This window comes from Lepidochelys olivacea (assembly GCF_965140295.1).
Source record: "Lepidochelys olivacea isolate rLepOli2 genome assembly, chromosome: 23".
Classification (NCBI taxonomy): domain Eukaryota; kingdom Metazoa; phylum Chordata; order Testudines; family Cheloniidae; genus Lepidochelys; species Lepidochelys olivacea.
This window is the reverse complement of record NC_140433.1, coordinates 3,154,862-3,178,333: the sequence shown is the minus strand read 5'-3', so window position 1 is coordinate 3,178,333 and position 23,472 is coordinate 3,154,862. Positions and strand designations below refer to the sequence as shown.

Here is a 23,472-nt window from a genome sequence, read left to right as displayed (position 1 = left end):
TTTATATGGGGATTGCTCCCCACCAGTGAAATCCTTCCAACCCCAAGTTGGCAGTCCACAGTTGTTTATCCTCCCCCAGCACTGAAATGCTGCCACTTCTGGGGTGGAAAGATGGCAGCTGTTTATACGGGGATCGCTCCCCCTGGGCTGAGATGCAGCCGCTTCTGGTACGGAACGCAGCAGCTGAGCAATGCCGGCTGCTCAAAGAACGACAGGCCCCGGTGCGACTGGGTTGGCGGTAGCCAAGTTGGGATCCCAGAGACGTGGTAGGACAAAGCTGTTTTGTCCATCACCTCTGCCCTTGCCAGCCAGCGTCAGAGAGGGGCAAGTAGTCCAGGTTTACGTGAAAACCTGCTGCTCCCCCCCCCCCCGGGGCTTTTTATTGCTTAGAAATTTGCCATGCCGGCTGATTTGATTCAATTCCTCCTGCGTCCTCCCTGGGGCTGCTTTGCTCCTGCGAAGGGAACAGGGTGCAACCCTTTTTGCCTGGCTCAGCCTGACAATTGCTCTGCCACAAAGAGGGGCCTGCAAAGGCGAGCACAGAACAGCTGCCAGCTGCCCGTTCCTGGCTGCGCTGATCAACAGCGAGGGGCACGGCATTTATCAGCGCTCGCCGGGAGCTAGGGCCGGGTGCCCACTGCTTCAAACTCGGCTGCAGGCCGAGGGCTCGCGATGCCCCGGGCGGCTGCGTCTGAGTCTGAGGGGAGAGCGCCCCCTCCGGAGTTGCCCCCGCAGCACCGTGCCCCCCCTCGCTTTGAGGGCAGCACGAGACCGGATCTTCTTTTTTTTTTTCTTTGCAAAGAGTAAAGTCACCCCCCCCCCCGCCCAAAGAGCATTTTTCAGGGCACCGAAACTATTTGTGCATTTGGGTGGAATTTGGCAAATAGTTTTGGCTGAAAAAATGTTTGGTTTTTTTAAACGTCTAATTAGCTAAATTTCTGACTGAAACCATTGAAAAGCCGTGTTTTGGTTTGAAGGCCGGGTTCGATCCAATGCACAAACAGTTGTTTTTGTTTTATTTTATTTTTTGCATTTTGGCTCGAACCTACCTGATTTTGGGGGGGTGGAGGGTCCCAAAACGGCCAGTCATTTGCTCAGGGCTAATCAGCACTGATTGCAGAGGGAGAGCGCCCACTACTGAACCTCCCACTGCACTGGCGTCAGCGGTGACTGCGAGGGGAGAGCGCCCCCTGGAGGCCCCGCTGGCGTCAGCGGTGACTGCGAGGGGAGAGCGCCCCCTGGAGGCCCCGCTGGCGTCAGCGGTGACTGCGAGGGGAGAGCGCCCCCTGGAGGCCCCGCTGGCGTCAGCGGTGACTGCGAGGGGAGAGCGCCCCCTGGAGGCCCCGCTGGGGTCAGCGGTGACTGCGAGGGGAGAGCGCCCCCTGGAGGCCCCGCTGGGGTCAGCGGTGACTGCGAGGGGAGAGCCGGCCCCTAGAGGCCCCGCTGGGGTCAGCGGTGACTGCGAGGGGAGAGCGCCCCCTGGAGGCCCCGCTGGGGTCAGCGGTGACTGCGAGGGGAGAGCGCCCCCTGGAGGCCCCGCTGGGGTCAGCGGTGACTGCGAGGGGAGAGCGCCCCCTGGAGGCCCCGCTGGGGTCAGCGGTGACTGCGAGGGGAGAGCGCCCCCTGGAGGCCCCGCTGGGGTCAGCGGTGACTGCGAGGGGAGAGCGCCCCCTGGAGGCCCCGCTGGGGTCAGCGGTGACTGCGAGGGGAGAGCGCCCCCTGGAGGCCCCGCTGGGGTCAGCGGTGACTGCGAGGGGAGAGCCGGCCCCTGGAGGCCCCGCTGGGGTCAGCGGTGACTGCGAGGGGAGAGCGCCCCCTGGAGGCCCCGCTGGGGTCAGCGGTGACTGCGAGGGGAGAGCCGGCCCCTGGAGGCCCCGCTGGGGTCAGCGGTGACTGCGAGGGGAGAGCCGGCCCCTGGAGGCCCCGCTGGGGTCAGCGGTGACTGGGAGGGGAGAGCCGGCCCCTGGAGGCCCCGCTGGGGTCAGCGGTGACTGGGAGGGGAGAGCCGGCCCCTGGAGGCCCCGCTGGGGTCAGCGGTGACTGGGAGGGGAGAGCGCCCCCTGGAGGCCCCGCTGGGGTCAGCGGTGACTGGGAGGGGAGAGCCGGCCCCTGGAGGCCCCGCTGGGGTCAGCGGTGACTGGGAGGGGAGAGCCGGCCCCTGGAGGCCCCGCTGGGGTCAGCGGTGACTGGGAGGGGAGAGCCGGCCCCTGGAGGCCCCGCTGGGGTCAGCGGTGACTGGGAGGGGAGAGCCGGCCCCTGGAGGCCCCGCTGGGGTCAGCGGTGACTGGGAGGGGAGAGCCGGCCCCTGGAGGCCCCGCTGGGGTCAGCGGTGACTGGGAGGGGAGAGCCGGCCCCTGGAGGCCCCGCTGGGGTCAGCGGTGACTGGGAGGGGAGAGCCGGCCCCTGGAGGCCCCGCTGGGGTCAGCGGTGACTGGGAGGGGAGAGCCGGCCCCTGGAGGCCCCGCTGGGGTCAGCGGTGACTGGGAGGGGAGAGCCGGCCCCTGGAGGCCCCGCTGGGGTCAGCGGTGACTGGGAGGGGAGAGCCGGCCCCTGGAGGCCCCGCTGGGGTCAGCGGTGACTGGGAGGGGAGAGCCGGCCCCTGGAGGCCCCGCTGGGGTCAGCGGTGACTGGGAGGGGAGAGCCGGCCCCTGGAGGCCCCGCTGGGGTCAGCGGTGACTGGGAGGGGAGAGCGCCCCCTGGAGGCCCCGCTGGGGTCAGCGGTGACTGGGAGGGGAGAGCGCCCCCTGGAGGCCCCGCTGGGGTCAGCGGTGACTGGGAGGGGAGAGCGCCCCCTGGAGGCCCCGCTGGGGTCAGCGGTGACTGCGAGGGGAGAGCCGGCCCCTAGAGGCCCCGCTGGGGTCAGCGGTGACTGCGAGGGGAGAGCGCCCCCTGGAGGCCCCGCTGGGGTCAGCGGTGACTGCGAGGGGAGAGCGCCCCCTGGAGGCCCCGCTGGGGTCAGCGGTGACTGCGAGGGGAGAGCCGGCCCCTAGAGCCCCCCTGGGGTCAGCGGTGACTGCGAGGGGAGAGCCGGCCCCTAGAGCCCCGCTGTGGTCAGCGGTGACGGCTTGTGGCTCACCCTACTGCATCCCCCGCAGCACTTTCCACAAGTGATGGCCATCATCACAGGCCTCAGTTTCTCCCACCAATGTCAATTAGAGGTGGCATTAGTCAGGCCCTGGATGAAAGCAGTTGCGTAGCGTTGCTCTGAGTTATTGAGTAGCTGTCCCCACAAGCCAGCTGCACCTGGGCCCTGGGTGAATGATCCCCATAGGAGCAGCTGCCACGCTTCCACCCAGAGGTGGCTGCATTCTAATGCTGGGGGAATGATCCTTATCCATACAGCCTTAGAACTTGTGATGCTGATTGTAATGTACTTTATTACGGAGTCATTCTGGATTGATGGCCAGGACCATCGCATGGTTCTGGCCCGGGTCCTGGCATCCGCCTGACTCCTTTGCTCGCCATAGCTAAGCCCTGGCACCATTCTCCCCCTCCCCGCCCCCCGGGTGCTTGAGAGCACCGCGAGCAGGGAGCTAGCTGAGAATCACCTTTGACTGACTTCAGACTGAAACAGACCTGGAGCTTTAAATCAATGAGGCTCATTTAGAATCAGGGCAACGGAGTGACGCCGGTTTACACCTGCTACAGATCTGGCCCCATTGGCTGCAACGGAGTGACACCGATTCTGGCCGGGGCCGGGGGGATCTGGCCCCGGCTTTGGAATCAAAAAGAAGAGGGTTGTCATAGGAACAACATTAGAACAAGATGAGCCGGCGTCAAGTTTTCGAAGGGAAGCGCGTCGTTAATGGGGGTTGATTTGAAAGGGCAGCAGCGCGATCAAAATGAGAAATTAATTTAATTAAAGTGAACGAGGCATTTTTCAAACCCCAGGTTTCCTCGGCCGGGCTGGCTCATGTTTCCTGAGAGGAGCCAAACGAGGAGCTGTCCTATGTTTGTCACCGTTTACGCTTGTGTGAGTTTCCCCCGCGCTGGGGAGCGCCTTCACCCGGAGCTTTGTACGCAGCACTCTGACTGGAGTGGCCGTCAGGGCACTCGGCTTAGTTAATGAAGTCTCGCACACGCTTCTGTCCACACACAAATCAGTCTGACTCCCATCAGCAAGCACTCAGGACCCGGCTCCGAGGTCCCTTCTAGAGCCCAAGTCCTGTTGCGACTTGGGTCCCAGACCTGTTATTTTGCAGTGTGGACGCAGCTCAAGCCGCAGACCCGGGTCAGAAGGGCTGCGTGGCACAGAGCGGGCACGGCTCTGAGACCCGGGTCCAGCAATTGTAAAGCCAGGTTTACAATGGAGGGTGGACGCCAGTCAAGCGCTGGCTTGGAAACCGTGTCCACAAGACCGGGTCTGACCCCATGGGGGTGCGCAGAGCTCTGCCAGAGGGTACATCGACTCATCTAGATATTTGCCCGACTTTACTACAGGCTCCGTAAACAGCTCTAGTGAAGTTACAAACTAAAATTTCATATGATGACGTGTTTATACTACTCTATGTACTAGACACTGAGATGTCAGGACAATATTTATATTCCAATTGCTTTGTTTTATAATTCGGTGGTGAAAATGAGACAGGAAGCCATTTGGCTGGGACACTTTTGTATTTTTCTGTCTCGTTTTGTAAGCAAGTCGTTTTTCAGAGAGGTGAAACTTGGGGGTACGCAAGACAAATCAGCCTCCTGAAAGGGGTCTGGAAAGCTTGAGAGCCCCTGGTGTGGACATAGACTCTGATCCACAAAGTCACTCCTGATTTACACCTGGGTCCGGTCAGAATCTGGCCCGCCCAGACCTTTTAGCTACCTCGGTAACCCAGGCCTTAAGCCCAGGGACCAGTGTGTGCTAGGGAGGAGGCAAGCTAGATTATTTGCTGGCCAGGTTTGGTTAGGCACTGGGGTGGCTTGGAATAAATCCAGTGTGCAGAAGGGAAAGGAGGGGGAGATCACCCCCCCCCCCCCCGCAGCTGACATCACTTCCTTTGCAGCCTGCCTCCTATTTAAAATCCCGCTGCCTGTCCTCATATGCAGAGGCAGGGCCGCTCGCGCACACATGCGAAGGCTGCACCTGTGGGGATTCGGGCAAGCTCGCTGGCCTTGGCTGACCAGCTGTTCCGCGGCTGCCTCCCCAGCCCCTTCTAACCCGCGTCTGCAGCCCGCTTCGCTCCTGAGCTCCCAGCCCGCCTGCCTTTGTTTTACACCCGTCGTCAACAGCAGAATTTGGGCAGCTCTTTGGGACTCGCCACCCGAGCACCATGCAGGCCGTCGGCCTCTCCGTCTTGCTCCTGTCCTGCTGGCACGGTAAGAGCCGAGCAAAGCAAGGCCCAGACTGGGATAGACACAGCTAGGTGGGTTTTCAGAAGTGCCTAGCTGAGTTAGGTGCCTGGTCTGCTTAGGTGCTTTTGAAAATCCCCTTCGGTGCCGAACTTTGCGTCTTAGATGCACAGATACCTTTGTAAATCTGCCCCCAAGTGCCTCTTCCATGCCCTGATGTCTCTGATCATTGTAAGTTTCCACTGTGTGTTCTGGCTTGGGTCAGTCCTGCTTTCCCATTCTCCTGCCTTCTGGGGAAGATCCCGCCTGGGGTGGGACAGCGTGTGGCCAATTTCTCTTTCAAAGGGGGCTGGCGTGGGAAGGTGGCGATTGTTTGCCCCCTGGGAAAATGCGGCCTCCCTGGGGGGATCTGCCAGAAATCCATGTTCCGTGCCATCTGGGGAACATGCTGCATTGAAAAAAACACACACGCACTCACCAGCAGCCGGCTTTATTCTTTGGCTGGGGGTATTCTGCAGGAGGAGCTCGGCTTGAAGTGGGACAAAGTCCTGTTTTACGCTGGGTGGCACCAAATGAAAGGCCGTCTTGGCAGCAGCCGGTGTGTGCCAAGCCCCGGGGGTGGAGGGGGTTTGAAGGATTTCAGCACCCTAGACAGCATCCTGCCCCAGGCATCTGGCAGAGGAATATCTGAGCTGCATCTTAAATATCCTGGCGCTCAAAACGCTGCGCCCCCGCTCCCGAGTTGTGAAGGGGACGGCTTCCCCGGCCATCTCCTGGGATCCTGCGTGGTGGAGAATTTGCAATTAGTCAAAAGGTTTCAAGGCAAATCCGGATCGGGGCAAGAAAGGGCTGCTTTCAGACTAGACATGCTGATATGAATCCAAAGGCCTGTCCAGGCATGGGGGTGCACCAGAGGGAGAGTAAGATTGTGTGTGCAGATCTCCGTGTCCCCTTTGCACGCACAGATCTGTGTACGCACGAGCGTGTGCACGTAGGGTTGGAACTGGGGGTGCTGCAGCTCCCCCGGGCTTGACGTGGTTTCCATCATGTGCCGGGTTTACAGTTTGGTTCCAGGGCTCTCAGCACCCGCAACTGTACAAATTGTCCCTGCAGCCCCGGATTGGTGGGTCTGGGGCCGCGTGCGTGAAGATCTGGGGGGGGCGATCTGCACCCCCGTGTGCGCCTGTCTCGCTAGATCTGCGTGCAGGGCCGAGGAACTTCCCCCTGCGGTTGCATTCGAAAGAGCGGCGCTCGGTTCACATCAATTTCTGGGGGGGGCAGACTTCACTTAGCACCTCCTGAGTCTTTCCCAGCAGTCCCCGACCAGGTCAAAGTCATTAAAAAGCCCAGGGGCCTCCTTCTGTTCTCCTGCCGCCATCACCCCGGCGGCTGCTGATTTACCCCGGAATCAGGCCCAAGCTTTCAGGAGCGAAGCCCCGATTTCGGAGCTAGGTGGGCCAAGGCTTCCTCCAGCTGGATCCCAGCCGCTTGCTTTCTCCGCCCCGTTGTGCTACCTCCCACATTACATAATATCATTATATAAGGCTGGTGCGTCCCTCGCTGCAGCCTCCAGGTGCCAGAGCGACGGCTCCCCTTCTGCAGTCCATTGTTTGGCCTGTGTGTGGGGTGGGGGGACAACCCCGGGGCCCCCTGGAGGGGTGGATTATCAATGCACGTGCTGGGGAAGGAGCACACCCTGGGGGACTTGTGCATAAGGAAGCTGTTAGATAGGAGGCGCCAGGTCCGACTTATTTGCATTATTATTCGTCTTTGCTCTGTGGCTGCTTTTCAGCAGGGGGTGAGGGATGCCTGTGGAAACAGCTGCTGTGCTCCAGCCCAGAGGTGGCTGCATCGCAGCGGTGGGTGAGGGATCCCTGTAAAAACAGCTGCTGTGCTCCAGCCCAGAGGTGGCTGCATCTCAGTGCTGGGTGAAATTATCCACGTATAAGGGTTTCAGATACAAATGCTAGCAGGAATTGGACTCGGGTATAGACAGAGGGGCTGGGATGGAACGAGCTGCCCTTTGCGTTTGTCTGGCTTTCGCAGGAAGATCCCAAACGTAGGGTCTCTCGGCCCCACAGCAGGAACGCACTACCCGGCCAGCATTTGGTTATCAAAACAGGGCCTCAGCCAAAACCAGCTGGGGCACTAGCCTGCGAATCAGGGTTCTGGGCCCACCTCTGCTCCAGGACCTTGAGCCAGTCACTTGCCCGCTCTGTGCCTCAGTTTCCCCTTTTTGTGTCTATTTAGATGGCAAGCTCTTCAGGGCAGGGACTGTCTCTCACTCCATGTCCGTGCCTCACCCGGCATGGCTGGGGGCTCTGCTCTCGGTCAGGGTCTGGGCAATGCCTGGCACAATGGGGGGTCCCTGATCTCGGGCAGGATCCATGCTAGATCCAGCACAAGGAAGGCCCCCCTCTCTGACAAGTGTGTGTGTGGACGGGTCTGTGCAGCACCTGGTGTGACTGGGGGCCAGATCCTGGTTTGAGCCTCTAGCTGCTGCTGCAATACCCCTAATATTAAAGCAAAGATCCCCCCGGGTCTGTGCAGCACCTGGGTGCCAAGGAGCAGCAGACGCTAGGGAGGAAGACGCCTGCGAGGGAGAATCTTTGTCCCAGCCCCTGTGTGAACAGGGGCCAGCCTGCGCCCCACTCAGGGCTGGGGTAAAAGGATCCAGGGGCTGCACGCCAACGCTGGCTACAGGAGATGGAGAGCTAAAGGGCCCCGCTATTGCAGGGCGCCCTATATAAGGAGGGCGGGGGGTGGCCCCCCAAGTTCTCAGCCTGAGGGTCTGGGGGCAGCTAGAGTAGGAGAGCAGGGGCTGGAGGACACCCAGCACATCAACAGCTCCTTTCCGCCAGGGAGATCCCCCACGTGGGGGCGGGGGTTGTCAGTATCATTCGGCCCCCATGGAGATGAAATGACTTAGTCCAGGTCGAACTGCAAGTCAATGGCAGAGCTGAAAATAGAACCCAGGAGTCTTGACTGCCAGCCCCAACCCCACTGCTCTAACCACTAGACCCCCCCTTCCCCTCCCCTCCTCTCCCCTCCCAGAGCTGGGGATAGAACCCAGGAGTCCTGGCTCCCAGACCCCCCTGCTCTAGCCACTAGGCCCCACTCCCCTCCCAGAGCTGGGATAGAACCCAGGAGTCCTGGCCCCCCTCCCCGCCCCTCCCTGCTCTAACCGTGAGACCCCACTTCCCTCCCGGGGGAGCCAGGGATCGAATCCTGTGCTACCTGGGGGCCAGGTTCCAAGCTGATTTGCCCCAGTGTAACTGTGACCGGCGCAGGGATTCTGCCCTCCCGCTGTCCCAGGGAATGCAGCCGCCTGCTGCCCTGAAACCTCCATGCCGGGGTCCGGCCCCCCACCCCTGCTTGGCCCTTTCCCGCCCCCACTGGTGCTGGGTCCCTGCTGGTGTCAGCGTCCACCTGCCGGGTGTCGTGAGCGGGCAGCCTGCCCTCCCGGAACAGCTGAGGATATGCCCTGGGTTAAATGCAGTTAATAATAGGTGGGCACCTGCTGCTGGGGCATGCAGCCCCCCCCCCGCCCTTTACCACCTGCTCTGCCCCCGCCACAGAAGGGCATGTTGGATCCACTCTGCAGAGCCATCAAGCGCCGGGGGGTTCCTGGGGGGCGGGGCGGGGGAATCTTTCCACCGGGTTTTGGATCAGGCCCGGAGGTGCCTGGATTTGCAAGCTGCATGGCGCGAGCTCTGGTGCGTTGGCAGGTGCAGAGCGTTTGAGGAAGGCCACACCGCTGGCCTGGCACGCCGGGGCCTGTGCAAAGCCGGGCAGCTTCATCCTCGGGGGCCGTGAGACTCCACCAGCGTCAGCCTCCTTTGGCCACAAGGGGGCGCTATTGCTATTCCACAGCTCTGACTCCACAGCGACGTTACCCGTGTGTGATGCAGCCCCCTCTAGTGGCTGGTTCACGTATGAGGATAACAGCCTACTGCTGCTAGCAACTGATGGGGCTAATCGTTTCGCTCAAGCGATAGAGACCTATGCTTTTAACAAGGAAGAGGGTTTGATTCCCACGGATGTGTGCCATCACTGGGTGGTCTGTACTCTTTCTTTTCTTTTCTTTTTCTTTCCCCCCCAACCATAGAATCATAGAATATCAGGGTTGGAAGGGACCTCAGGAGGTCATCTAGTCCAACCCCCTGCTCAAAGCAGGACCGATCCCCAATTAAATCATCCCAGCCAGGGCTTTGTCAAGCCTGACCTTAAAAACTTCTAAGGAAGGAGATTCCACCACCTCTCTAGGTAACGCATTCCAGTGTTTCACCACCCTCCTCGTGAAAAAGTTTTTCCTAATATCCAACCTAAACCTCCCCCACTGCAACTTGAGACCATTACTCCTTGTTCTGTCATCTGCTACCACTGAGAACAGTCTAGATCCATCCTCTTTGGAACCCCCTTTCAGGTTGTTGAAAGCAGCTATCAAATCCCCCCTCATTCTTCTCTTCCGCAGACTAAACATCCCCAGTTCCCTCAGCCTCTCCTCATAACTCATGTGTTCCAGTCCCCTAATCATTTTTGTTGCCCTCCGCTGGACTCTCTCCAATTTTTCCACATCCTTCTTGAAGTGTGGGGCCCAAAACTGGACACAGTACTCCAGATGAGGCCTCACCAGTGTCGAATAGAGGGGAACGATCACGTCCCTCGATCTGCTGGCAATGCCCCTACTTATACATCCCAAAATGCCATTGGCCTTCTTGGCTACAAGGGCACACTGCTGACTCATATCCAGCTTCTCGTCCACTGTAACCCCTAGGTCCTTTTCTGCAGAACTGCTGCCGAGCCATTCGGTCCCTAGTCTGTAGCGGTGCATGGGATTCTTCCGTCCTAAGTGCAGGATTCTGCACTTGTCCTTGTTGAACCTCATCAGATTTCTTTTGGCCCAATCCTCCAATTGTCCCTCTGTATCCTATCCCTGCCCTCCAGCGTATCTACCACTCCTCCTAGTTTAGTGTCATCTGCAAACTTGCTGAGGGTTCAATCCACACCATCCTCCAGATCATTTATGAAGATATTGAACAAAACCGGCCCCAGGACCGACCCTTGGGGCACTCCACTTGATACCAGCTGCCAACTAGACATGGAGCCATTGATCACTACCCGTTGAGCCCGACAATCGAGCCAATTTTCTACCCACCTTACATGCATTCGTCCAGCCCATACTTCTTTAACTTGCTGACAAGAATACTGTCAACCCTTCTATTTTCCCCTCATTGTTCCAAAAGCAACACACCTGTCTGCCTGCAAACCCGCCGGCCTTCAATTACTCAGGTTGCTTTGCTCTTCACAAAGAAACAAAAGCCTGGTCATTTATTTTGCCGGAGATCTTGCTGTTCTGCCAGCAGCCCCTGCGGGGACCTCATTACGATGATGGCGGTGATCACGCAGCCAGAGAAAGAAGCTTTTCTCTCCCCGGTGGTGGCAGAGCCTGGTGCATTAAAACTGCATGAAGTGCAGCTGTTTCAGGGAGCCAAAAAAAAAAGGAAGGGAAAGTAATTGGTGCCTGGAGGGTGGTTAGCATCGGGAAGGCAGAACCACTGCGTAGGTAACAGCGTGTGCTAAGCGAGGGGTAAGTAGATGGGCAGGGAATGGTCTTTTTTCCACCTTGATTGTCAGCTGACTTAGTCTGAGCCTGGATTCCTCATGCCATTAGGCACTCATGAGTTGTGGGTCTGTAATGAATGACCCTGCGGGGGAGGCTGATCTAGTGGTAGGGTGTGTGACCTCGGGGGGAGGCCTCCTCTGGGTATGTCCACACTGCAACCAAAGGTGTGTTACTAACTCGGGCTTCAGTTCAACCCCAGATTCCCCTACAGGCATTGATCAGAGCTAAACGCTGCATCCATGCCTCGGTTTCCCCTCCCGCTTGTTATCAATATAGCCTGTGAACTCTTTATTCTCTCTGTGTGTCTGCACAATGGATAACACAACAGGGCCCTGGCCTCAGTCAGGGCCTCTAGGTGCTACCCTAATACACGTAACGAGTGGTGTGAGTGTACGCTTTATTTATATACCACGCGGGTCATGCCCAGATCTCAACACTTCAGGGGGTTAGAACTTGCATCCCAATTTTTACAGGTGGGGAAACTGAGGCACAGAGCAGGGCAGCGGCTTGCCCCAAAGTTACCTAGTCAAGTCTGGCAGAGCTGGAAATAGAACCCAGGCGTCCCTGATCCCCTGTCCCCACGGTTCTAACTCCGAGACCTCCCTCCCCCTCCCAGAGTGGGGATTAGAACTCAGGAGTCCTGACTCTCAGCTCTCCACCCCCTACTCTAATCTACTAGGCTACAACCCTCTCCCAGAGAGTGCCTGTCTGATCCTGGACAAAGTTTTTAAAAAAAATGTGTGTGCCTCAGTTTCCCTTTCTTTGAGTTGTCTGTTTAGCTCATAAGATTTTGGGGGCAGGGACTGTCTCTTACTATGTGTCTATGCAGCACCTCGCACAAGGCAGCCCCAGGCTCAACTGGAGCCTCTAATGAGTTACTGCAGTACCCCTAATCACGGAAACACCCGGGAAGCGGTAGAGGGACTGTGTTCTAGCGATTGTGTTGCCGACTAATGAAAGCCCGTAATAATAGATTGCCTCACCTCTTTTATTTTGCAGCCGATTCACTGCCATTGTCCACCCAGCTCTCGGAGGAAGATGAAAAGGTAAGAAAAAAAAAAACACAGGAAGGAAGAAAAAGAAAACGGACCAAACCCAACATTTCCACTGAAATGAACAAGACGCCTGACGGGGTTAAACTGGGGTCCCTGCTTCAGGAACAGTGCAGTAGAGAGGCCGGGACTCAGGACACCTGGGGTCTTTCCCCAGACCCGTGGGGCCTCTCTCTTTGTGCATTTGTCTGTCTTGTCTGTTTATGGTGCTGCCAACCTCAAACATTCAAAACTCACGAGATTGGTCTTAAAAACCATGAGATTTTTTTAACTAAACTTTCAGCTCCTTTGATTTACCCTGCGCTGTTTGACCGGTGTAAGGTTCACATGCTCAAGGCTTTTCCCTAACACCAGGCGGGTTTTCTATTTCCTGAAAATTGGCCGAGGACAAAAACACGTGGGCATGTTTAGTGTTGACACAAGAAGGCTGAGAGGGGTCCTGAGAAGTCTTCCAGTAGGTTAAGGGCTGTTATAAAGGAGACAAGGATCCATTTTTCTCCACGGGCCGCTGGAGGTAGGACAAGAAGCAATGGGCTCAATCTTCAGCTGTGAGCTATCAGGACAAACTTTCTAACTCCCAGGGGAGTGAAGCTCTGGAGCAGGCTCCCAAGGGCGGATGTGGGATCCCCGTCATTGGAGGTTTTTAAGAACAAACCCTTGTCAGGGATGGGCTAAGTTTGTGCAGGGGGCTGGATACAGTGACCTCTCACGGTCCCTTCCAACCCGATGTTTCTATGATTCCATGAGCTTCTGAGGAATTCACGTGATTCCAAGACCTGGGGCTGGCGAGAAATCAGCAAATATCTCAAGAGTCCCCCGAAATTCTGGAGAGTTGGCAATGTGCCTGGATGCTGTTAGGGGGAGGGGATGATTGTGCAGCGCCTGGCGCGATGGGGACCTGATTTGGGCTGGGGTCCATAGGTGCTACCGTAACACAAATCATTCATAGCAATTCTCTCCCATTGTCTTCCTCTTTCTTCTCCCCGCGCCACTGAGTGTTCTCAGGTGCGTATGGGCGTCTATAAGCGCATGAGAGGCAGCGTAAGCGAGTGGATGGTGCATCGGAACAGGACTCAGCAGATTCGGGTTCTCTTCCTGGTTCAACTTGCTGGGGAAGTCGTGGTCCAGCTGCGTGCCTCAGTTTCCCCGCTGTAAAATGGCAGAAACGATGCTGGCCTCCTTTGGAAAGGGCTTTGGGATCTGCCCATGACAAGCGCTAGGGCAGTGGTTCTCAACCAGGGGTCTGGGGGGTAGCGAGCTGGTTTCAGGGGGGCCGGCATTAGACTCTCTAGGAACCGGAGCAGAAAGCCAAAGCCTCACCGGAAGGGACTGCAGCCCAGGACCCCGAGCCCCACCACCGAAGGCTGAAGCTGCAGTCTAAGCAACTTAGTTTTGTGGTGCCCCCTGTGATGTGGGGCCCGAGCAACTGCCCCGCTTCCCACCCCCTAACGCCGCCCTGGCTTTTATAGGCAGGAAACCAGTTCTTGTGGCACAGCTGGGCTGTGGAGTTTTTATCGCATGTTGGGGGGGGGCCTCAGAAAGACAAGGGATGAGACCCCCCGTGCTCGGGATTATTATTTGTTAAGAACGCTGATTATGTCAGCTCTTTGTTCGCGATGCCGCATAAGTTGCCACAGAGCCCCGGCCAACGTTGTCAGGACTCGGGCGGCTGCGAAAATGTAGAACGAAACGGTTTCCCGTCGGAAAGCAGGGTTTCCTCTCAAGTGAAATTCTCCCTGGGAAAAGATCCATTTTGGCGGCGTCTTTCCTGCCGGGAAATGGGACCGCTGCAGGTCGACACAGTGCCCCATGGGAGTTGTATGCTTTCACCCCCCTCCCACACCCCATTCTCCTCATGAACCTTACTCCCCAGCCAGACTACATCGCCCATGCTGCACCATGGTCACTTCCTAAAGAAGTTTTGGGTTTTGGCCTTGTCGGGAGAAAAAAACAAACAAACCAGCATTTCCCACTGTCCTGGATTCCTGGGATCTGGGCTTTCCTTTCTTTCCAGCTGCTGTTCTCCTCTGCTTCCCTGCAGAGCGGTGCTGGAAATTGCTATGTCAAAGTCTCAACCATCGGATCTATCTTCCGGCTCCTCCGCTCACCCGCGTTGACTCAGGCTGGTCCTTGGTTTAGCTGTCTGATTCCAGCTCAGACAGAGCAGCGGACAGTTCTGCTAGCCCCTCGTTCCTGGTGGCGCTCAGTGGGCGGCCGTACGAACGCCACAGGGAACCTGAGGCATTCCGGTGGCTCGTAAAAATATAACCTCCCTTCATTGCAGCCGTGCGATGGCCTTCCCGTTTTCCGATCACGCTGGCCCTGACCTGTCGGAAGTTGACAGCCATGGGAGAGGTGGGGAAACCCTGAGGGGATCTTTGGTGTGTTGTCCTTGTAAACCCAAATTCACTCTTACCATCCCCCCCGGCCAGGTCATCAAATGCATCACGGAAGTTCTGGCTGACACCCTGGCCAAACCTAGCCCGGTTTCGGTCGCCAGCGACTGCCTGAAGATCCTGAAAGAAGGTGAGTGCCCCGGGATGTGGCCATCAGCTCCTGGGGAAAGCGGAGCCGGATACAGATCCGAACACCCCCCACAGCTCAGCAAGGACTCAGTCCCATCTCTGATGGAAGAGACTTAGAAGGCAGCTCCTGATTGCTCTCAGATTCCCCTGGGCTGCCCTGGGAGCAACCAGGGGCCTTGGTGGGGGTGGGTGGGAAAAAGCCCCCTGAGACTCTCCCCTTAGCAAGTGAAGTGGAAGTGGAGTAAGGGGGTGGACTGGGGGCACGCCCAGAGTGCATTGCGCCATGGCTATTCTCTGCCCCCCGGGGCCCAGAGGTGGTGGCCACGAGTTAGAGCAGCTCTAAGGCTGCTGTGATGCTGAGGACCATGCAGGACCCAGGACACGGGGAGGGCAAAGGGGGTTATAGTCCCCTCCCCCTATTTCTACCAGAAACACTGGGAATCTGACTGTAATCGGGAACCAGCTTTTCATGCAATGTGTGTACATCACCAAGCACTGCTCAGAGAACTCGGGGCGCTACCTTAATTCACTTAGTTAATCTCCCCCTCCCCCAGAATTACCTCGCACTCGGGACAGGTTTTCTCACCTGTCTCTGCACGAGACGGTCCTTGCGGGTGAAAGGCAGCTCAGTGATACCACTGCACGTGGCTGCGGCTCGTTCCTAGCCCACGACCAGGGCAGGTCGTTTGCCCGAGGGCACCAATTGGGCACAAGCTCATAAGGGGGTTCACCTGTTGTCTCTTCCAGACGAGCGGGTCCTGGCCATGCTGCACCATCACTACCTGCTGAAGGAGCTGGTCCACGAAGGTACCTGCCTTGGCCCCCATCCCACCCTCCCTGCATGAATTACAGTGACCGCACGAGGAGTCAGGACGCCTGGGTCCTATTCCTGGCTCTGTTGCCAACCTGAATCTGGAAAATAGGTGGCAGCCCCTGGAGCGGAAAAGCTCCAAATCCCATTCTCTGCCCCCTCTGACTCATCCAGCCCCCCACGCTGGGGCCAGATCAGAGCCAGCGCCCCGGAGACGGGAAAAACACCGTGCCCCTGCCCCCGCTGAGCCACCCAGTCCTCCTACCCTCTGGCCAGATCAGAGCTGGTGCCCCCTAAAGGGGAAAGGCACCATGTCCCATTCCCTGCCCCCCCACCCGCCGAGCCACCCACGCTCCTGCCCTGGGGCCAGATCAGAGCTGGTGCACCCTAGAGGGGAAAGTCCCCATGTCCCATTCTCCGCCCCCCAGGCCAGCAAGTTTCCCCACTCTAGGGCTGGATCAGAACCGGCACCCGTGAGAGGGGAAAGGCCCTTGGCTCCCAATCCCCACCTCCTTGAGGCAGCCAGTCCCCTGTCCTGAGGCCGGATTGGAGGTGGCACGCCCTGGAGGGGACCCCAGTTTCATCCAACCCTAGTGCGCGTGGAGGGGACCTGGCTGGGGGGGATCAGGGAAAGGGATACAGGGCATTAGGGCAATATCCCACTCGCCACCAAAGCTGACACTCCGAGCGGAGAAGCCAAGGGAGAGGTGTCTGGAGACGGGGTAGGGCTGGGGAACCCGGACGATGGGGGACCAGGGTGCATGGGCAGTTTGTGGACACGGGCCTTGCTGTGTGAATGGGGTCCCCTGGCCTGTGTCCACCCATCCCCAATGGGGTCAGGACTGCCACAAGGTGGGAACAGCTCACTGTTCTCCTCTCTGCCCCTAGAGAATGCCCACCACCACCCGAGCCGCGGCGCCTGGCACGAGCCAGAGGAGGGCCCCGTGGGGGACGAGCTGAGGAAGCAGGACAAGTCCCTCCAGCATAGCTCGGCCGCCTCCGAGACGATGGAGGAGAAGGAGGGCGAGGCCCGGAAGGAGGAGTATGAGAAGACGGAGAAGATTGAGGAGAAGGTGAAGGAGGAGAAGGTCTCGCAAGGGAAGGACAGCACCCAGGTGGAGGAGGAGGCCAAAGAGATCCTTGAGGGCGAGGAAGAGGAGGAGGAGAGGAAGAGGAGGCACGAGGAGGTGAGGCGGGCATCGCCCAAGCTGCGGGAGACCCAGGGCCCCAGGGCCAGCAAGAAAACGGGGCCGCCAGCCAAGAGGCACTTCAGCCAAGAGGACAGTTCAGAGGAGGAGCTGCCGTACCACCATGGAGGCCGGCACCGCGGGGGGCTAGAGGACTGGGAGCAGGAGGAAGAGGAGGAGGAGGAAGAGGAAGAGGAGGAGGAGGAGGAAGAGGAAAAGCGATCGGGCCCGGCCCAGCGGAAAGGCGGCCCAGCTAAGCGGATGGCCGAGAAGGCCAGTGACGAGGAGACGGCCCAGTTTGAGGCAGAGGAGAAGGGCGTTAAAATCTCCAACTCGAAGAGCCACCTCCGCGGGGACGGGCAGCTGTGGAAGGAGGGGGAGGAGAGGCACAGCCACCACCACGGGCCACCCGGCCACGCGCTGAAGAAGAGGCACCATGAGGACGAGGCGGGACACCTGAAGGGCAAGCACTGGGGCCACCAGGAGGAGGCGGAAGAGGAGGAGGAAGAAGAGGAAGAGGAGGAGGAGGAGGAAGAGGAAGAAGAGAGGGAGACCAAGAAGGACAAGGTCAGCACTTAGCCCTTTTCCATGGGCTACATGGCTAGTGATCCTGGGGGTAGCCTCCAGCCTGGGAGCCTGCCAGCTCTCAGGACTGAGCAGCTGAAAGCCAGGAGGTGGGCAGCTAAACGGCCTTTGTGCCCATGAAAAAAATCTTCCCTGCATACCTCCAGCTCCCACGGCCTTCGGGAGCCCCGGGGGTCTGGCCCTCCGTGGGCAGAAAGGAGCCGGCTGGGAATTTTTCAGTGGAACGGCCCAGTTGCCACCCAAGTTTTGTCAGCGTCCCAGGAGGGAATTTGTGGTCAGAACCAGGGGACGCCGTGCCCCAGCGTCAGTAGCCCGGTGGCTAAGGCCACCAGCTGGCATGGGCCAGATCCAGGTTCGAGTCCCTGCTCCAAATCAAGCTGAGCAGGGGCCCGATGCTGGATTCCCAGCTCAGTGCTCTGACCCGGGGCTATGGGCTCTTCTGCGGTGGGGATCTCCCATTTTTCGCTACGCGCCTCCCAAGGTCTCTGTTTCCTCCTCGTGACGAACCCTGCAAAGTTTCCCACCTGGCTCCGCAGCTGCAGGGCCAGCTGGGTGGAGGGGAGACGAGGCAGCCTGCAGCATTGCAAGCGCATTGGGGTCAGTTGGGCCTCCTCGCTCCATCCTCCCCCCGCCCGTGGCCATGTGGACGATTGGCCCAAACGCCCCTGCGCTCCCAGCCCTGGGCATTGTGGGATAGGTGCTGTGGGGATCCCAGAATGCACCTGGGCAGCCAGAGGTGCAAAGCCCGGTTTTGGGGGGCGATAAACGAAAGGCCTGGTGGGTGGCTTGGATGTAGTGGCCTGGGGGGTGGTAGGGATGAGCCCTGGGGGGTCCCCCATCCTCACGGCCCCTCTTGCTTTCTCTCCATCCAGGAACGGGAGCTGGAGAATCTGGAACAGATAGAGCATGCACTGAAGAAGGTGGCGGAGAAGCTGCGGGAGCTGAAGAGAGGATGACCTCCCCAGCCCCCTTAGGGGAGCAGGGAGCCGTGGGAGGGGGACAAAGGGGCGGCCGCCCCTTTAAGAGTCACCCCCCGCCCCGGCACCCCCACACATGTGCTTTCTCTGTATATATCCCTCCTCTCCTCTCCCACTCGGCTGTGGACTGTTATCAAAGCCTCGGAGCTTGTGATTTTCTATCTGCTCCCCCTGCCCCCCCCCACTCCGTCAGGGACCCAGCCCGACCTGAGGCCAAGGAAAATAACCAACCCTCCAACCTACCCTCCCCACCCACTCCATGCAGGAAACATCCCTCCCCAGCAATGGAGGGCGAGAGATGTTGGGGGGGGGGCACCCTAGATCTCAGCAACTGTGCGCTCTGGGGGTACCGAGTGGGTAGGAATGTCCCCCTGAGAACTGCCCACAGCTGGCGTGGTATAAAGGGTGAATAGCCACGCTGCGCTGTGGCTAACCTCTGCCCCCCAGAACCCAGAGGGGGTGGCTATGGGGCGTGGCCAGAGCACACTGTGCTGTGGCTATTCTCTGCCGTTCCCCCCCCAACCCCCAGGGCCCAAGAGGGAGGAGTTTATTTCACTTGTGGCCTCTTGTTTAATGCAGACCCCCTGTGGGGCACCAAAGAAGGGACAGAAAGAGGGGACCCTCCGGTGCCAGGGGGGGAACCTGCCTGACTCCCCACCCACTGGGCAAGCCGGACTCTGGCAGTTAACACGCAGCCTCGTGGGACCCGGCGGCTCTGCCTGGTCCTCGAAACCTCGGTTTCCCTGACCCCTCCGCCCCCGACACCCAACCATCGCTTTGGGCTCAGGGGTCAGCTCTGCCCACCTCCCAAGGGGTCATTTTCACCAGCAGCCAGACGCGCTCAGCCTGTGGGGCCCACGGGAGGCCTGGAGGTGGAGGGGAGATGGGGGGAGGCAGCCGCAGTAGCACCAGGAAAGCCGAGGGGCAGGGGGCCTGCATAGCGGGGGGCGGGGGGGGTCAGCTGGAGAAGGTACAGCTGACGTGTACCCAGCTGGCCTGGCTGATGAGGTCAAGGCCCAGGGCTCTGTGCGTCTGTCCCACCAGGGCTTTCCTGCTCCCGTCGCCCCGGTGGGGAGCTGCGGGTGCAGGATCCCGCCTCAGCGAAGGGGGCTGCTGAGTTTCCACTGCAGACCAGGGAAGCGAGGTGTGATTAAGGGGGGAGGGATAGCTCAGTGGTTTGAGCACTGGCCTGCTAAACCCAGGGTTGTGAGTTCAATTCTTGAGGGGGCCATTTAGGGATCTGGGGCAAAAACTGGGGATTGGTTCTGCTTTGAGCAGGGGCTCGGACTAGATGACAACCTGAGGTCCCTTCCAATCCTGAGATTCTGTGATTCCTGCTGGGCTATAGACAGGGACCCAGCCTCTCCTGGCCCGGGATGTGACGGGGGGAAGGCCTGGAGCCCCAGAGGTCGGTCACACACAGCTCATCACTCACAGAAAGGCGAGGTAATTAGGAGAGGTCTCTTCGCACGCAAGAAGCCTGGTCTGGTCTGACCTGAACGTCCCCGCAGCCGTCCTGCCCTCAGAGTCTGGAGACTTCTAGGGGCGTCAGAGAGGAGACAGGATGAGTTTGACCCCAGAAGTGTCTGTAAGGGTCTGCTCTGTCCCACGCAGCAGGAACCCACCTCCTGTCGCCCCATAAGTACAGGCTTGGGAGCTTGGCAGGCTGCAGCCGTAGCCTGATCCTCGCTGCGGGGCGACAAAACACAGACACGTCCTGTATGTTAGGCAGGGGATGCAGAGAGAAGCCTATTGTATTAGCTGCAGGGGTCTTTCTCACTCATTCATACCCACACACCCCATCCATGGGTAACACAAAGCAGTGGTTACATTCCCTAGCTACATTCCTAAAGCGAGATCCCTCGGACCTGGCGCCTCTGGCGGCCCCGATCCTCCCAATCCTGGTCTCTCGGGCTTTTCACTTTGGGTTTTTTGCTGATTTCTCCCCCCACCTCCCATTCAAGCTGGAGGACTCTCTTCCCCCAGCACCCTCCCCGTAGGCCGTGAGCGCATCTCTTGCAGGTGCTGATGCTGTGTAGCTGCTTGATGGCCTGGTCTATCAGGTGTTGGGGTTTGGGGGGGGGGGGGTTGTTTTTGGTTTTTTTAGATCCCTGTCCTTGTGTAGCCAGCTCTGTGGACCAATAAAGCACAGTGAAAACCAGACTCCGACTCGCCAGCTTTCCTTCGTGTCGTGTCTGTTTCGATGCCGGGGTTTTCTGTTTCGATCATGTGATGGGGGTGAGCGGCACGTTGCAGTGGGAGTTTCAAGGCGTGACACTGGCAGAACGAAGGTTAAAACAGCCACTGGAGATGTGGGTTCAGGACCCTGCTCTACCCACAAACTCCCTGTGTGACCATATGCCAGGCTGCCCTGTGCCTCGGGTTCCCCTGCAGTACAGTGGAGATAAAAACCTTCCCCTGTCTTAGCAGGAGCTTGGCAGGATAAGTACATTGACAATGGTGAGTGACTCAGATACTGTGTGATGGGAATACCTAAGATCTGCTCCGGCCACAGGCTTCTTGTGTGACCTTGGAGAAGTCCTGGCAGCTCTCAGGGCCTTGGTTTCTGCATCTGTAAAATGGGCATAATGATCCTCCCCTTGTCTATAAGCATTGTGCGTTCTTTGGGACAAGGGCTTGTTTCTTACTGTGCCTCTGAAGGTTTGTTTGCGACAGGGAAGCCTGGCTGTTTAAAAATAGCCAGAGCTTCGCGAACCAGCTGAGCGGCGGAGAACCAGCTGAGCAGCGGGGACAGCAGAGTAGCTCACAGCAGGAGTTTGCCTGGGACTGGTAAGTATCCGAGTCTGTGTTTGTTTGCTTGCTGAGGAAGTATCCGATCGTGTGTTTGCTGGGGGGGCAGTGTGAGAGCCTGAGTGAGTGTCTGATTGGCTGCTAGCCTGCAGGGGGCGGGCAGTAGGGTGTCTGTTTGTTTGCGACAGGGAAGCCTGGCTGTTTAAAAATATCAATATCTTCATAAATGATCTGGAGGATGGTGTGGATTGCACTCTCAGCAAATTTGCGGATGATACTAAACTGGGAGGAGTGGTAGATACGCTGGAGGGGAGGGATAGGATACAGAAGGACCTAGACCAATTGGAAGATTGGGCCAAAAGGAATCTGATGAGGTTCAATAAGGATAAGTGCAGGGTCCTGCACTTAGGACGGAAGAACCCAATGCACAGCTACAGACTAGGGACCGAATGGCTAGGCAGCAGTTCTGCAGAAAAGGACCTAGGGGTGACAGTGGACGAGAAGCTGGATATGAGTCAGCAGTGTGCCCTTGTTGCCAAGAAGGCCAATGGCATTTTGGGATGTATAAGTAGGGGCATAGCGAGCAGATCGAGGGACGTGATCGTTCCCCTCTATTCGACATTGGTGAGGCCTCATCTGGAGTACTGTGTCCAGTTTTGGGCCCCACACTTCAAGAAGGATGTGGATAAATTGGAGAGAGTCCAGCGAAGGGCAACAAAAATGATTAGGGGACTGGAACACATGAGTTATGAGGAGAGGCTGAGGGAGCTGGGATTGTTTAGCCTGCAGAAGAGAAGAATGAGGGGGGATTTGATAGCTGCTTTCAACTACCTGAAAGGGGGTTCCAAAGAGGATGGCTCTAGACTGTTCTCAATGGTAGCAGATGACAGAACGAGGAGTAATGGTCTCAAGTTGCAGTGGGGGAGGTTTAGATTGGATATTAGGAAAAACTTTTTCACTAAGAGGGTGGTGAAACACTGGAATGCGTTACCTAGGGAGGTGGTAGAATCTCCTTCCTTAGAGGTTTTTAAGGTCAGGCTTGACAAAGCCCTGGCTGGGATGATTTAACTGGGAATTGGTCCTGCTTTGAGCAGGGGGTTGGATTAGATGACCTTCTGGGGTCCCTTCCAACCCTGATATTCTATGATTCTATGATTCTATACCCAGCACAACAGGGGGCCCTGATCTCGGTCACGTTCTGAGCAGCACCCGGCACAACGGGGGGCCCTGATCTCGGTCACGTTCTGAGCAGCACCCGGCACAATGAGGCCCTGATCTCGGTCGGGGTCTGGGCAGCGCTCGGCACAACGGGGCCCTGATCTTGGTTGGAACCTCTAGACGTTACCATGATATAAATAATAATTAAAAGTACCCCAGGGGGACATTAAGAAAATCAGAGCCCCATGGAGCCGCTTAATTCACCGATGGGAACAAGTGAGCTAATGGATGCTGTATGCTGGGATCTCTGGCTTCACCACTTCCTCCAGCTGGCTATGGAGTGGCAAGGTAACCAACAGCACACCAGGAAGGACGTGGAGCCTAAAAATGGTGGCTAATTTACATAATTAATGCATGCAAATGAGAGCAATTAGAGGTGAAATTTGCATAGAATTTGCATGAGTTCTCCTCACCTCACCCGCACGGCCCTTTCCTCCGTACTCCTCCGCCCTGGCTGTGTTCATAGCAGCCCCTTTCCACTCCTGAGCCTCGTCAGACAAGGACAGACATTTACTACCCCCTCAAAATAATAATCTCGGCTTTTATTCCCATTCGTTAGCCTATCAAAATGTAGCCATCAAGATTTACAGGGGGAGTGAGGAGCCTGGAAACTTACAAGCACATGTATATTTCAGTGGGGGCGGAGACAAGAAATTTCAAAGGGGTCTGTGGGATTCACCACTGATGTAGCCCATCTAGGGTGACCAGATGTCCCGTTTTTATAGGGACAGTTCCGTTTTTGGGGACTTTTTCATATATAGGCGCCTATTACGCCCCACCCTCTGTCCCGTTGTCTCACAGTTGCCATCGGGTCCCCCTACCTGCCCGTCCCAAAGAGATCGGCGTGAATAACCGATTTCTCAGTTTGCCGACAATTCCAAAACAATGGTTAAAAAGAAAAAATCATTTTGAGTAAAAACAAAACCCAAAAACCAATTTTTTTCAAAACTTTGGGCAAATTCAAAAGCTGAAAAATGTCATTTCGGGCTGAAGGAAACGTTTTGATTTTGAACGGGTTTGAATGCTTTGGATTTCCTTCCCTTTTATTTTCAAAACAAGGCTGGAAGGAAAAAAATTTGTTCTGACTGAAACCTAAGCGGTTTTGTGCCGAAATGACGCTTTTCAAAATTTTCCAGCTTCCTTACATTTCTTTTTCAGGTTTTTTCCCAACCAAAACCATTTGGCAAAGTTGACACAGCGTCGCGAAATGTTTTGGGGTTACCGAAGCTGCCAGAAATAAGGTTTTGGTTGGAATTTTTTTGCCCACCACTCGTTTCAAGACAAGGTCAGGTTCTCCCCTGGGCACAGAATGGCTGTGTCATGGGAATCGCACCCAGGGACCTTTATGTCTGGATACACGACAGACAGACCTCGACCGATCTTCTCTGGTATATGGCGGCGCTCAGTTGCTGGTCTACACTTGAAAGTTATTCCCCGTGCAGAGATGGTGTGAGTTGAAA

At 57.6% G+C, this 23,472-nt stretch overlaps 1 protein-coding gene across 1 annotated transcript; it reads left to right on the top strand.

Moving 5' to 3' along the window:
* The first annotated feature begins 5,027 nt into the window (after window positions 1-5,027).
* Window positions 5,028-18,959, top strand: CCER2 (coiled-coil glutamate rich protein 2). The gene is made up of 6 exons (XM_084612399.1): window positions 5,028-5,307; window positions 11,906-11,952; window positions 14,391-14,484; window positions 15,231-15,290; window positions 16,183-17,048; window positions 17,939-18,959. Exons 1-6 carry the CDS (start codon window positions 5,262-5,264, stop codon window positions 18,020-18,022), a joined length of 1,197 nt encoding a protein of 398 aa, XP_084468525.1. The 5' UTR covers window positions 5,028-5,261; the 3' UTR covers window positions 18,023-18,959.
* Window positions 18,960-23,472: the final 4,513 nt, after the last annotated feature.

Excerpts from the sequence above, each read along its gene's own strand:
- CCER2 (XM_084612399.1), top strand. The coding sequence starts at position 5,262 with ATGCAGGCCGTCGGCCTCTCCGTCTTGCTCCTGTCCTGCTGGCACG. Across the intron at positions 14,485-15,230 it reads CCTGAAGATCCTGAAAGAAG|ACGAGCGGGTCCTGGCCATG; the intron begins GTGAGTGCCCCG and ends TGTCTCTTCCAG. Across the intron at positions 17,049-17,938 it reads GGGAGACCAAGAAGGACAAG|GAACGGGAGCTGGAGAATCT; the intron begins GTCAGCACTTAG and ends CTCTCCATCCAG.